Source organism: Piliocolobus tephrosceles, chromosome 5 (genome assembly GCF_002776525.5).
Source record: "Piliocolobus tephrosceles isolate RC106 chromosome 5, ASM277652v3, whole genome shotgun sequence".
Classification (NCBI taxonomy): Eukaryota; Metazoa; Chordata; class Mammalia; order Primates; family Cercopithecidae; genus Piliocolobus; species Piliocolobus tephrosceles.
This window is the reverse complement of record NC_045438.1, coordinates 84,994,099-85,008,840: the sequence shown is the minus strand read 5'-3', so window position 1 is coordinate 85,008,840 and position 14,742 is coordinate 84,994,099. Positions and strand designations below refer to the sequence as shown.

General features: G+C 40.3%; 1 protein-coding gene across 2 annotated transcripts; it reads left to right on the top strand.

The window, feature by feature from the left end:
* Positions 1-2,069: 2,069 nt before the first annotated feature.
* SMIM8 (small integral membrane protein 8) lies at positions 2,070-13,935 on the top strand. Of its 2 annotated transcripts, none has more exons than XM_023205248.1 (3): positions 2,070-2,137; positions 10,447-10,604; positions 13,475-13,935. In XM_023205248.1, exons 2-3 carry the CDS (start codon positions 10,464-10,466, stop codon positions 13,631-13,633), a joined length of 300 nt encoding a protein of 99 aa, XP_023061016.1. In that variant the 5' UTR covers positions 2,070-2,137; positions 10,447-10,463; the 3' UTR covers positions 13,634-13,935. The 2 variants fall into 2 exon arrangements, with proteins under 2 accessions (XP_023061016.1, XP_023061015.1); XM_023205247.1 differs by lacking the exon at positions 2,070-2,137 and adding an exon at positions 6,584-6,723.
* Positions 13,936-14,742: the final 807 nt, after the last annotated feature.

The following is a 14,742-nucleotide window of genomic DNA, read 5'->3' as shown; positions in this document are numbered from 1 at the left end:
AGTCTATGAGATAGGTCTCAATCATTTTAGAGGTTTATTTCTCCAATGTTAAGGACCATGGCCTGTGACACAGCCTCAGACAGTCCTGAGAACATGTGCCCAAGGTGGTCAGGCTATAGCTTGATTGTATACATTTTGGAGAAATGGAAGTTACAGGCAAAGACATGTATCAATACATGTAAAGCCCATCTCAAAGCAGCGTGCGGGCATGGGAGAGGGCTTCCAGGTCAAAGGTGAATTGAAAAATTTTTCATGTTTTCAATTAGTTGAAAGAGTTAAGCTCTGCCTGAAGATGTGAAGCCAGCTTGAGCTAAGGTAAGCGGGGGTGTTGTGGCAACCAAGGTTCTCATTATGTAGATAAAGCCTCCAGGTAGCTGGCTTCAGAGAATAGATGTGAACATCTCTTATCAGACCTTAAAAGATGTCAGACTCTCTGGAAAAGACCTAGGAAGGGGCCAGGCGCAGTGGCTCATGCCTGTAATCCCAGCACTTTGGGAGGCCGAGGCAGGTGGATTGCCTGAGGTCAGGAGTTCAAGACCAGCCTGATCAATATGGTGAAACTCTGTCTCTACTAAAAATACAAAAATTAGCCGGGTATGGTGGCATACACCTGTAGTCCCAGCTACTTGGGAGGATGAGGCAGGAGAATTGCTTGAGCCCAGGAGGTGGAGGTTGCAGTGAGCCAAGATCATCCCACTGCATTCCAGCCTGGGCAACAGAGTGACACTCCCACACTCCAGCTCAAAAAAAAAAAAAAAAAAATCTAGTAAGGGAAAGTGATCCTCTATAGAACGTAAATTTTCCCCAGAAGAGACAGCTTTTCAAGGCCATTTCAAAATACGTCAAATAAATATATTTTGGGGTAACATCTTTATTTCTTTCAGGTCCCACTATGTGTCATGTGATGTTATTCCAGAGTCAGGTTGGAATTTTCTTATTGCTACAGTATATTTTATAAGTCTTAAGATCTCCGTTTTAATGTTAATTCTGGTCAGTTGTGTCTAAACTCCAACAGGAGGAGGGTATAATGAGGCATGTCCAACCGCCCACCCCTTCCCATCAGGGCCTGAACTCATTTTTCAGGGTTTTTTGAGATTACCTTGGCCAAGACAGAGGTCCATTCCTTTTGGGGGTAGGTGGGTGGTGGTGGTGGTGCTTAGAATTTTATTTTTGGTTTTTGTATTAGTCTCTTCTCACACTGCTAGAAAGAACTACCTGAGGCTGGGTAACTTATAAAGAAAAGAGGTTTCATTAGCTCACAGTTCCACAGGCTGTACAGAAGGTATGGCTCCAGAGGCCTCAGGAAATTTACAACCATGGCAGAAGAGGAAGCAAGCACGTCCTACCATGGTGCAGTAGAGAGACAGAAAGAGAGAGAGTGCGAAGGGGGAAGTGCTACACACTTTTAAACGAACAGATCTTCTAGAACTTCACCATGGGAACGGCAAGGGGAAAGTCTGCCGCATGATTCAGTGACCTCTCACCAGGGCCCTCCTTCAACACAAGGGCCTATCATTCCATATGAGATTTGGGTGGGGACACAGAGCCAAACCATATCAGTTTTCACGTGTATCCCAACAAACGTAAACATCAGCAAAGTATGTGCAAACCAGTATCCCTATATCTATTCTTGTCTCAACTGCACCTGCATACATCTGCATCTTGGACTCTCAAGGCCCTAACGTAATGGCAGAGTATTAACTCTACACTTAAATGACTGTACCCCTAAAGTAGGAGTAGGAGATCAGATCTAGCTTTCTTTCCCAAATCAGAATGCTTTCCACTTTCATGAAATAAACATACTTCTAGGAGATGTCTCCTTTTATTTATACAAACATACACACGGAACTGGAAGGTAATTTGAAGTTGGGAGGTGGAAAACTAAAGGTCAAAAAAGGGAAGAAAGCAAAAACGTCCCTTGAAAACTCCAGCCCGCAGACCTCAAGGACCGGCGCGAGGTCCTCAGAACCGGAAGGGCAAGCGCTGAATGGGTCTCCGCAGCCTCGCGCCACAGCCTCCGGAAGATAGGGGACGCTGTGGCGCCGCGCCGGGCGCGCTCCACCGCTCTCTCTCGCAGGCGGGGCGGTGAGGTGGGGCGGGGCGTCTCGGGCGCTGAGAGGACGTGACCCCGCAAAAGGTAAGCGGTGGCAGCTATGGTGCTGAGTGGCTGAGTGCCGGCCCGGAGGGGTCCGGGCGGCCGCACCATCACGCTCCCATCTCTGCCCTTCCTGGCTGCCCTGCCGGCCTCCCAGGGAGGGAGCGTCCTCTCGGGCAGCCCAAATCTTTGCCTCTCGGTGGACGCCCTGTACCCGCATCCCAAGTCAGTGGAGCTCTCTGGCCCCACAGAGCCCATTTCCCGGACTCACCTTGCGGGCGCCAGTCTGTTCGGTGCTTCATCCATGGACTCCCCCACCCCTAGAACTCTCTCGTTTCCTTCAGTTTCTTAGTGTCCTGGCTCACCAGACTCATAGGGGAGCATGGTGGTGTTTTCAGGAGAAGCCCCTTTTCTTTTGTCATTGTGCGGACACGCGTGCTGTTTCAGCCCTGCAACACAATGTGTAGAACTTAACTGAATGAAGTTTCTTCTGGAGGCTTCCAATGCGTCTTTGAGTAAGCCTTCGGCAGCGAACGGTAGTCCATGACATTGGGGGAAGCCAGATACGACTCAGATTGTCAGTCCTCAGGCTGTCACCAGCAAAGCCTTTCTTTTTTCAGGGGCCGTAGTACATCCAAGAGATGGAAAGGTGCTTTGTTTTGTTTTGTTTTGTTTTGTTTTGTTTTGTTTTGTTTAAGACAGAGTTTCGCTCTGTCGCCCAGGCTGGAGTGCAGTGGCGCGATCTCAGCTCACTGCAAACTTCACCTCCGGGGTTCAAGCGATTCTCGTGCCTCAGCCTCCCGAGGACCTGGAATTACAGATGTGCGCCACCACACCCGGCTAATTTTTGTATTTTTAGTAGAGACAGGGTTTCATCATGTTGGCCACGCTGGTTTCAAACTCCTGACCTCAAGCAATCCACCCGCCTCAGCCTCCCAAAGTGCTGGGATTACAAGCGTGAGCCACCCCACCCGGCGGGAAAGATACTTTTTAAAAACGTATATTTTACCTTAAAAACAACATACATATAATCAGTTTTTAAAACAAGTGATTATAATTTTGTTTCTTAAATATCGTAATATATATGCAAAGGTCTTTTATGAGTTTAAAAGTAAGATGGAGTGAGGTGGTGAAATATTGGTGGGCTGGAAATTGGGAGACCTAGGTGATCGCACCCTCCTGGTAAAGACATCTCCCTGGGTCTGAGTTTCTCAGAAGGGGATGTAGAAGGGGGAGTTAGACTAAATGGTGAGTATGACAGTAGCTACCGTTCATTGAACATCTGCATCCTTTAAAATGTATTCGTCTTATTTAATGCACACATTTGGTACCTATCTATGCAACAGATAGTAGTGCCCCTTTTATAAAGATGGAAACAGAATCAGAGTTGGCACCTAAAGACACACAGGTTATAAGTAGCAAAGTGAGAATTTGAGGTTATGCTAGATTCCCTCAAGCCATAAAGTCCTCTGATTCTATCCCAAACTTGTTTAAACTAATTTAAATTATTTTGAAGGTTTTCTGCCCCAAACTTCAAGTTAGTCTCTTAAGATAATGTGGCATGTGAAACTATTAAAAAGTGTATTGTACTTTCATTAAAATATTTTGCCCATTTTATAATTCTCTGTCTATTAAAGGAACGGCTTTCGTTATTAATAAGATTCCTGCTCGTTAACATTTTATGATTCTGGTCATTTTGTTTTGTCTTCTATTGAGGTGCTTATTTCTAAAATACATATTTGAAGATTGTTTCCCTTAAAGTAATTCTTATATTCTTTATATCTTGGTCTAATTTGCATGTACAATATACTAATAGGTAGTCATGTATTCTGGTATAACTCCCTGAGCAAGACTTTTACTGAAGGAGGGAAAATCATTCAAAAATGACTACTCCTGAATCTCGGCGTAGGACCATCTGTACAACCTCTCACATTGTGTGTTACTAATTTCAGGGGCTTACTATTCTTATGCTTTGAGATGTAAATGACTCTCATGGAGTTGGGTAAATAGGCAGTCCTTTATCTTTGCTTCTTTTTCCATTGCACGCTTCCATCACAGGAGGATGGACAGGAGAAAAAGGTAAAGAACATGTTACCGGGGAGAAACAAATGAAGTAAATACAGCTTAGTTTAGACCTTTTTTACAGGCAGCTGTAAAATGTTCTACTCTCCTCTTTTTTTTTTTTTTAAAGAAAAGATAAATAGCAGTTTCTTAATCATGCATAGAAAAGGGAACAAGAAGTGGGTGATGGAAAAATGAAGAAGAAGTAAGAGTGGGGCAGATTACACAGCCGGGGGTGCCTGATTAATTATTTTGCAGGTAGGGCCTCACACAAATTAATCCCAAAATTACTTAGCCAAGAGCAGTGTAATGCCAGGTTCCCAGCATCCCTGCTAATCTGCTTATGTATGTTTTATGTGATTACTGTTGTAACACAGTAAATGAGGTTTTTAAATCCAGCTTAAAAATAAATAGATCTTCAAAGTGATAATAACTAGAGATTGGTCAATATCATCTGTAAGTAAGTAAGTGAGAGCTGTAATGGAAACAAAAAGAGTAAGGGAAGAAGGTGAAGAAACTAGTGGGAAGACTAGTTCTGATGAAAGTGTGCTAGACATTAACTGGTTTTGTCTTAGGTGCAGTTCACCTGAGTGGTAATGTCAGAATAAGTTATTGCCATGCTTTGACCTTATGATTAGTTCTGCAGCTTTTAAAATTGGAACTTGTATTAGTTTTGTACTTGAAAATAGCTAGTCAACTTAAACTTCAGGATTAAAAGTTTACTTGTTAAAATACAGATTTGTTTTCCCCCAAACAATTTACACATATGTGAAGAAATGACTTAAGGTTTTGCATTCTACCTGTTTTATTTATTCAACTGGCACATCTTGAATTTATGCTTCAGTCATACTTGTACAGCTCTGTGGGCCGGCATGTGAACAAATACAGAAGAATTTTCTCCTATGTAGAAAAGGTTGTTGTTGTTGTTGTTGTTAAAATAGTTATATATAACAAATTATTGGCTGCTGAGACCCTTTCTGGTCTCAGTAATCTGAATTTTTTTTAACAAAGTATAGATGGTTGTTAAAAAGTCTTAGTTTGATAGATGGTGTGAATAAGTTCATGCAATTTTGGGAGAACTGTTGTATCATCAGTGACTGTGGCTTATAAAGGAGAAGCAGCAATAAAACTGAGCTGTTTTATCCCACTTCTAATAAAAGAATGATAAATAATAGAAAATGTTACTCTCATACTTTCCAGAAAGTGTCAATAACAGTGGAAATTGGGGTATATTAAATCTTTTAAAATATACATGTGAGTTTCCAGTCAAAATATTCTTTGTCATTCCTAGCAAAGAGTTTAACATAAACAGTGAATTATTAAGGTAAATGTGGGTGTCTGGGAGTTGCAGTATAACCACTACTACCCTGATTATTTTGTTGATTCATTGTAAAGGAAATATAGGTTCTGCTAAGGAAAAAAGGAGATCAAGCAATCTTACAACTAAAATTAAGTCATCACAATTAGTGTTAGAACACTAACTATATAGTTATTTACAGACATATTTCATATAGGTTGAATTTCATAACACTCAGCATCACTGCGTCCGTTTAATTTTAAAATAGTGACATTTTTGTTAGCTGTAACTAGTCTCTCTTTCTCTTTCTCCCCCTCTCCTCTCCCCCATATATATATATATGTAAAAATGACAGCAGATCCCTTGTAGATAGATTAATGCCCTCCCTGAGGGGATGATTAACTCACTCCACACCTGAAGTCCAAAATTATATACAGTATATAATTTTATATACCCCAGGAGTAGAGTAATAATAATATATAATGTAAATTGTATATTATAATAAATTATTGTTTAATATATAATTTATTATGTTAATAAATTACATATATTATAATTAATATATAATTATATATAAGAATTTTATTTAATTTTGGACATCAGGTATGGAGTAGTTCATCATCCTCAATTCCTGGCACATTATCATCCACACAAAGTATATGTAAATAAACTATGCTCTGAGGACCCTTCTGTGCTCTGCAATATGAACTTCTATACCCATCTTTTTTTCCATTACCTTTTCTTCCCGATGAATAACTTTAATCTGTTTTCCACAGGCTATCTTTGTTTTAAATACACGCAGCTGTTTTCCAATAATAAATGGAAAAATGCTGTTTATGTCAGTTTCTGGTTAGAATGACTTTTACCTTTGTGTATTTGCTTTTTCAGGCCTTTATAGTATTTTTATCTAATGCCTCAGTTTCATGTAGTAGCACACTCTGAGGCTGAGATTCAGTTCTAATAACATGGCCATGGGTTAACTATTTTCTGCCTAATGTTTCTTATAGGTTTGTCTGTTGACAGACTATAATATTCCTTCCACTTTAATGACTGCTTCATTTTGCATTTTCTTTCCCTATTTTAGTCCATTTATGTTGCTATAAAGGAAACTGAGGCTGGGCAATTTATGAAGAAAAGAAGTTTATTTGGTTCATGGTTCTGCAGGCTGTACAGGAAGCATGGTGTCAGCATCTGTTTCTGGTGAGGGGCTCAGGTTGCCTCCACCCATGGTGGAAGGTGATGGTGATCTGGCATGTGCAGAGATCGCATGGTAAGAGAGGAAGCAAGAAAGAGAGGGGAGGTGCTAGGCTGTTTTTAACAACCAGCTCTCCAGGGGACTAATAGAGTGAGAACTCATTGCTCCCCACCCTCCCCCAGGGAGGGTATTAATCTATTCATGAGGGATCCACCCCCATGACCCAAACACCTCCCACTAGGCCTCACCTCTGACATTGGAGATCAGATTTCCACATGAGGTTTGGGAGACAAATATCCAAATTATAGTACCCACATTTATAGTCAAACAAGTTTTTAGCACAGGGAGAAACATCACTGACACCTGGTATAGGCACCTGGTGGTCAACATTTGTTACTTAAATTCTAAATACCGTTATAAACACCATCATGGCTAAGAGAAGAAAAATGAAACACCAGCAGTTCTCATTAGAAGAAAAAAATGACGGTAATGGAAGCAGTAGGTTGCTGCCACAATAAAGGAGAAATAGCAAAGAATTTAACACCACGACCCCAACATTGTTCACATTTTTGAAAGATTGAGCCAAGATTGAAGAGAAAATTTAAAAAGGGATTCTGGGACTAAAGCAGAAGTGAATGTGAGGCCCCTTTTATCACTGTTTCTGCACTGTATCGGGTTCATGCAAGAAATGGGCATGTAACTGTGCTATAGAAAGCATCGGATTTTTGTCAACCTTGGGCATTGCGTTAGTCTCTTCTTGCATCACTATAAAGAAATTCCTGATGCTGTGTAATTTATAAAGAAAAGAGGTTTAATTGGCTCACAGTTCAGCAGACTGTACAGGAAGCATGGTGCCAGCATCTGCCCCTGGTGAGGGCTTCAGGAAGCTTTCAGTTGTGGTGGAAGATTAAGTGGGAGCAGGCATGTCACATGGTGAGACAGGAAGCAAGAAGGAGGGGGAAGAAGTGTCACACTCTTAAATAACCAGATCTCATGTGAACTCATAGAGTAAGAACTTGCTCATTACCACAAGGATGGCACCAAACCATTCATGAGGGATCTGCCCCCATGATCCAAATGCCTCCCACCAGTCTCCACCTTCAACACTGGGGATTACAGTTCAGCTTGAGATTTAGAGGGGACAAACATCCAGAGCTTGTCAGGCATGGTGAGTTTCAAGCAAGTACGGGCTGCCTCAACAAACTTCAGCCTTATTCTGGAATTGTTTCACAAGTTGCCTATAGTGAAGAAAACACTGTTTTGGTAGAGAAAATTATTAACTTACTTGCAGGAGAAACTTAAAAACAAAAACAAAAATTGCTGTTTACAGCTTCAATGGCTTGTGTGTTTGTTTGTTTTTGATACAGGGTCCAGCTATGTTACCCAGGCTGGTCTCAGACTCCTGGGTTCAAGCAGTACTTCTACCTCTTCCTCCCAAAATAGTGGGATTAAGGCGTGAGCCACCCCACCCAGCCTGAATGGTGTTTTAAATGATGATGAAACAGATGTTCTTGTTACCTTATCATATGCTTCATGCTAAAGGTAGACTTTGCAAAGGAAATAAACAGATTGATGATTGGTGTATTCTACTGTAATGCATTCTGGAACAGTTGTCTTTGGCAAGTCAGCTAGCTATCAGTACTTCAGAAATGTTCCCCCGTGATTACCAAGCCAGTACACGTGCCTGAATAATGAGAAATGTGTTACTGAATGACTGATAAAGATTGACAAGGGAATGCAAGGAGCAATCCACAGTATCCTCTTGCTGATAGACAATTGCTCTGCCCACAACATACTCCCACACTTGGATCATGTAGGAGTTGAGTTTTTCCCATTGAACTACACAGCCATTCTGTAGCCATTGGATCAGGGTATAATTGGCACAGAGAAAGCTCACTTCTGAAAGCAGTTTCTAGATGTAGAGAATGAAGAGAAAATGGAGAAAAGCAACATGAATAAGCCATTGACATAATTGCAGAGACTTGGTGGTCTATAAAGTTATCTGTAATCATGAAATGTTAGCAAAACACAGGCATGATTCCTGTGGGATCTCCTGAGGCCCTCCTGTAAGAAGGCTGCAACCAAATGTGGTGTTTGAACCAATCTAGCACTCAACTGCTACTGTCATTGATGTCTCAAACCAGTTTGATTTTGAAGACTGTGTGGCTACAGATAGCAGTTTATTCCCAAGTTACCAAATCCTGAAGTTGCTACAGGAGTGCTAACTGATATAAAAATTGAACCGGAAAGTCATGGTGATAACGATGAAGAAGGCAACAATGATAATCATGACATGCATGAGGAATAAGTGATTGAACTGGCAACAGTGAACATTTCTGAAGCCTTTGCAAGTGTATAAAGTGCTTAGAACATTCCTTTCTCTTCAAGCAGATGTTCCTCTTGAGGTGCGTACCTGATCAAGTGGTATAGATGAACATTCAATGTCTACTGCGACACAATGTATTTTGAAAAGCCAAGTTCCTAGTTTTCTCCTTAACTATGAAGTTGTGAAAATAATGATTTTATAAAGTCTATAAAATAGTAAGCTTAATGAATACTTATACTGACCAGGTGTGCTGGCTCATGCATGTAATCCCAGCACTTTGGGAGGCAGAAGCAGGATTGCTTTGTGGCCAGGAGTTTGAGACCAGCCTAGGCAACATAGTGAGACCCTGCCCCTACCAAAAAAAAAAAAAAGCCAGGTGTAGTGGTGCATGCCTGTAGTCCTAGCTACCTGGGAGGCTGAGGTGAGAGGATCACTTGAGCCCAGGTGTTTGAGGCTGCAGACTGCAGTGAGCTATGATCACACCACTGCACATGCATTCCAGTCTAGGCAATCAAGTAAGACTCTGTCTCAAAAAAAAAACAAAAACAAAAACTTGTACAAACAAAGCCCCAATAACATTTACTGTACAGTGATTGCAGCATTTCCCCCAAATAATTTTACTATATTGTCATTTATACCCATCTTTGGAAGCTTTCTTTCTCCACCTCCCCTCTTTCAACCCTCACCTCCCATCCCAGCATTAGATGGCAGAGATGATAAACTAAGCTTTTGCCTAATAATACCTAGAAGAGAAAAATATTCCCAAAGTGCTGACATTTCAGCTAGGAAAACAAGAAGACAAAAGACACACTTGGATTTAATAGGATAGATTTAGAGTAGCTAAGATAAAAAAGGATATTCAGATTAAGGAGATAGCAGGGCATGTCCTACCCAGAAAGTTGCTGATTGGCAAAGGAGGAGTGAGTACAAACAGCTCCTTATCCTTACTGCTTGGGAAAATGAGTTTGTGGGTGGTAGTGGAGGAAGACAGAGGAGCAGTGGGGGAAACTGGCCAGGAGTAAATCTGTAGGAGAAGATAATGAGCAAAGGAATGCTGATCCTTGCCTCAGGTTGGGGTTCTGGAGGGGCTGTTGAAAGGCGAGGAGGAGTGAAAACAAGGAAATAAAGGAACAGATAACCTACTGGCCTCACCTACTCTTAGTCCTGGTTTCCTGTGATACAACGTGACTCAGACCAACAAACAATTCTCCAGTCTTCTATAAAAGTAGGAAAACAACCTTTGCCCACAGCTTTTATTTTGAGGTGAAAATTAGAATAATGAATGAAATTACCAAATTAAGCTTAAAACACCATTTACAAAGTGCATAATACAAAGTAATAAGATAACTGACAATCACCTTTGGTATGTATCTGGGTTGGAATTCAAAGAAAGAATTTAAGAATGACTTTTTAAAGAAATTTATCAGAGACGCACAATTATGAAGGGAAAAAATATATTATTTTGTTTTTAGATAATAAACCATCATTGATGAAGATGTCTTCAGCACCTGAGCCTCCAGCATTCAAAAAGGAACCACCCAAAGAGAAAGACTTTCAAAGCCCGGGGCTCAGAGGGGTGCGCACAACAACCTTATTTCGTGCTGTGAATCCAGAGCTGTTCATTAAACCTGTAAGAAATATATCCAGGATAAGACTTTATGTTTAATCCAACCAGACTGTCAGGAAGTTCTGATTTTCTTGTAATTGATTTTATCATGGAAATTTTACGTTGACAAGACCTCCCTGTGAATAAAAGCAGGTGGAAGGACGATTGTAAATGCTGTTTCACATATAAATACACATATAAAAGTAAATATTTTAAGGGCATTTGAGAGTTATAATGGAAAATGGTTGCACTTTAATGGATTGGCTTCTCAAACTATCTAAAGTACTATTTTAATCATTGCATTAATTTGAAGACAACTTTTGTTGTTTGCTCAGATACTATTAGGTAAATAAGACCTTCCATTTAAGCAAGGAAACCAAAATGAAAATCTGACCATTCTTACGTACTGCAATTCTAGCCTGTAGGTAATATTTTTATCTAAGCAATATTACAGATACTTTGTGAAAAATTCCAAAACATTTGATTTGATGAAATTCATTTATTCATTAGAGGTTCGGTCACCCAGGCTGTAGTACAGTGGTACAGTCATAGCTCACTGCAGCTTCAAACCCCTGGACTCAAGGGATCCTCGCGCCTCAGCCTCCTGAGTGGCTGGGACTACAGGTGCATACCTTCATGCCTGGCTCCTTTTTAAAATTTTTTGTAGAGCTGGTGTTTCAGTATATTGCCCAAGATGGTTTTGAACTCCTGGCCTTAAGCGATTCTCCCACCTCAGCCTCCCAAATTGTTGGGATTACAGGCATGAGCCACCACGCCTGGCTGAGTTTATTTTTAAATAAATGTAGATTCTATTTTAAAATAAATGTAAAATCAAGTTAAAATAAAATGTGATAAATATTTAAGTGTGTTGAATCTGATTAGAATTTTAGTAACACAGTTACCAGTGTAAACTGTTAAATAGGTCAACTTAATCAGATCATTAAATCAAGGTAAAATATTTTAAAAGCTTTGAACTAATGTGTTCTTTTAATTGCTAAAAGCATTTCAAGAATTGTAAATTTAAACTGCTCTGAGTCCGTGTCCTTTCTTAGGTGTTCATCTAAGTGAAAATGTTTGACCCTTATTTTGAAATAGAAATGTCACCTAAAGGAAGAAACTGAGGCAAATTAATATATGTAGGGAGTTTATTTGGGCCAAGGTTGAGGACTGCAACCTGGGAAACACTTCACAGTAACCTTGCGAAGCACTCTGGAGAACAAAGGAGAGGGTGGAATTTTTCAGAAAAAAAGTGAATCAGGAGGGGGGCAAGTACAAAAATTGCTTTTCAGTAATTTTCATTGGTTTGCAGAAATGACATTGATTAGTAATTGGCTATACATTGTTGAATTACAGAGTATGAGTTATAATGTCTAGTGGATGGCATTGTAAGGTTAATTTATAGCTATTGGTGGTGTCAGTCCAGAGCCCACATAGCAGGGGCTTCAAAATTATTACTTAGCTGAAGACGTGACTACTAGCTCATTCCAGTGCCTCTCTGGGCCTGATAATTTAAAGGGGGCTCACATTTCTCAGTTAAAGAGTTTCTTTTATTTCTCAGTAGTGATACTGCAGGTACGGTGACAGAAGCAGAAACTATTACTTGTATCACTACTGTGCGTTTACATTGACCTAAGGAAGGCCAATTCGTTGAGTGTGAACATGCAAAGAAAATGGTCTAAGGTACAGTTTCAGGAATAACAAAGTTAATAGATAAAATACTTTTCTGGAGTTGTGAACATCTTTCCTGTATTTAAAAGGTTTTTCTTTTTTGGGGTTGGGGGGCTGGACATCATGACTAATGTCTGCAGTCCCAATACTTTGGGAGGCTGAGGTAGAGGGATCTCTTGAGTCCAGGAGTTCAACATACCGAGACTCTATCTCTACAAAAAAATTTAAAATTAGGCTGGCCACAGTGGCTCACACCTGTTAATCCCATTACTTTGGGAGGCTGAGGTGGGCAGATCACTTGAAGTCAGGAGTTTGAAACCAGCTGGCCAATATGGTGAAACCTTGTATTTATTAAAAATGCAAAACAATTAGCCAGGCATGGTGGTGCACACCTGTAGTCCCAGCTACTTGGGAGGCTGAGGCAGGAAAATCACTTGAGCCCAGGAGTTTGAGACTGCAGTGAGCTATGATTGCACCACTGGACTCCAGCCCGGGCAGCAGAGTGAGATCCTGTCTCTTAACATCAACAACAACAATACAGCTTTTCTGTGTGTGTGTGTGTGTGTGTGTGTGTGTGTCTGAAAACATAACTTTGCCTCTTAGGGTCTTGGATTGTCCAAGAGTAAATCAAGGTTAACAGCATAATAGCTGTTCCAATTGCTAAATTTCTTGAGGTTATGGAGTAGGTTCCCAGCGAAGAGTGTATACATCATCATCATTTCTGTGCCTAATATATAAAAGGTTTTTTGCCAGTTATTCATGACTTGGGCAAGAAGAATAGCGTGTGTACTTCATTCCTCACTTCCTAATAAAATGAACTAATTTGAGGTTTACAAATGGAGAGACTTGGGCCCAGGAGCCAGGAAGTTAAGCAGCTCCTCCACTTCACACAGATAACATTGAAAACTCTGGGTACCAGACCAGTTTTCCTGCCCCACTCCTTTCCCAGCTGTCACCTTCCTGAGGGTAGAGGTCTGAGATGTCCAGGATGTAGATTGGAGAAAGACTGGAGAGGAGAAGCAAGAGTCTTCTATAATCTCTGGATAATCAGTAGTTTAGCTAATTGAATAAAGAACTGAATAAATGATTCTAGTTGAAATGTTGCCATGGTAAGGCTAGTGTTGTAATAAAGATGTGGCATGTCAGGAGGAAAATGCAACTGATATTTGGGTCTCCTCAAATTGTTAGTCTTACTAAAGCTATATAATTTTTTTTTTCTTTGACAGAACAAACCTGTAATGGCTTTTGGATTGGTCACTCTTTCACTTTGCGTGGCATATATTGGTTATCTGCATGCAACACAAGAGAATAAAAAGGACCTCTATGAAGCTATTGATAGTGAGGGGCACAGTTATATGAGGCGGAAAACATCCAAATGGGATTAGTAGTGCTGGTTACTGCAGATGCACGTTTATTAAGCGTTCTGAAATCTTCAAATGAAAGACCTTGTGAGTGTACAGTATCATATTTCTTATTCTAGAACATGCTAATGAAGACAGAAGATGGCAGTTGCAACCAGACAACTGTCGTAAATTTTGTCCTTTCACAGCCGTTATCTCATTCTTTTTCCTTAGAGCGAGCTTCATAATATTTTTCTTTCCTTGCCTCTTATAAAAGTGCCATGAGAATGGAAGTTGTTTTTGTTAATTATTAAATTCTGTATAATAAAAGTACCCATGCTGTTAAATTTGCATGACGTTTTAAATATTTTAAGATGAATTATGCTGGTGCAGCTGTCGTGAAAGTTTAGTTCTGTTTTGCTACTTGCAAAGGAAATGTTCATGTTCTCCCTGGCATAGAACCTATATTTTTAAAGAAAGATAAATAGAAAATTTAAAGCCTGAAGTCAATATTAAAAATATGAGATATGAGAAACTGAGTTGGCTCTGACAAGTAGTTCTTATAGTGTCACAAATGGTTCATATATTTCAGTTTCCGTTTTAGCTATTTTTGGGGCAGAATTTTATTTTAATGGAAAAGATCCTTCCACTCAGCTACTAAAATAAGGATTAAATAAGAATATCCCAGAGTAATTGGAGGTTTTCTTTTTCAGCACCCATCAATTCATCATTTATATCAGGTATAACTCCCCAGTGCAATCCCTCCCCACTCCCCCCTCCCCATGATAGGCCCCAGTGTGTGATGTTCCCCTTCCTGAGTCCAAGTGAGCTCATTGTTCAGTTCCCACCTATGAGTGAGAACATGCAGTGTTTGGTTTTCTCTTCTTGTGATAGTTTGCTAAGAATGATGGTTTCCAGCTGCATCCATGTCCCTACAAAGGACGCAAATTCATCCTTTTTTATGGCTGCATAGTATTCCATGGTGTATATGTGCCACATTTTCTTAATCCAGTCTGTCACTGATGGACATTTGGGTTGATTCCAAGTCTTTGCTATTGTGAATAGTGCCGCAATAAACATACGTGTGCATGTGTCTTTGTAGTAGCATAATTTATAATCCTTTGGGTATATACCCAGTAGTGGGATGGCTGGGT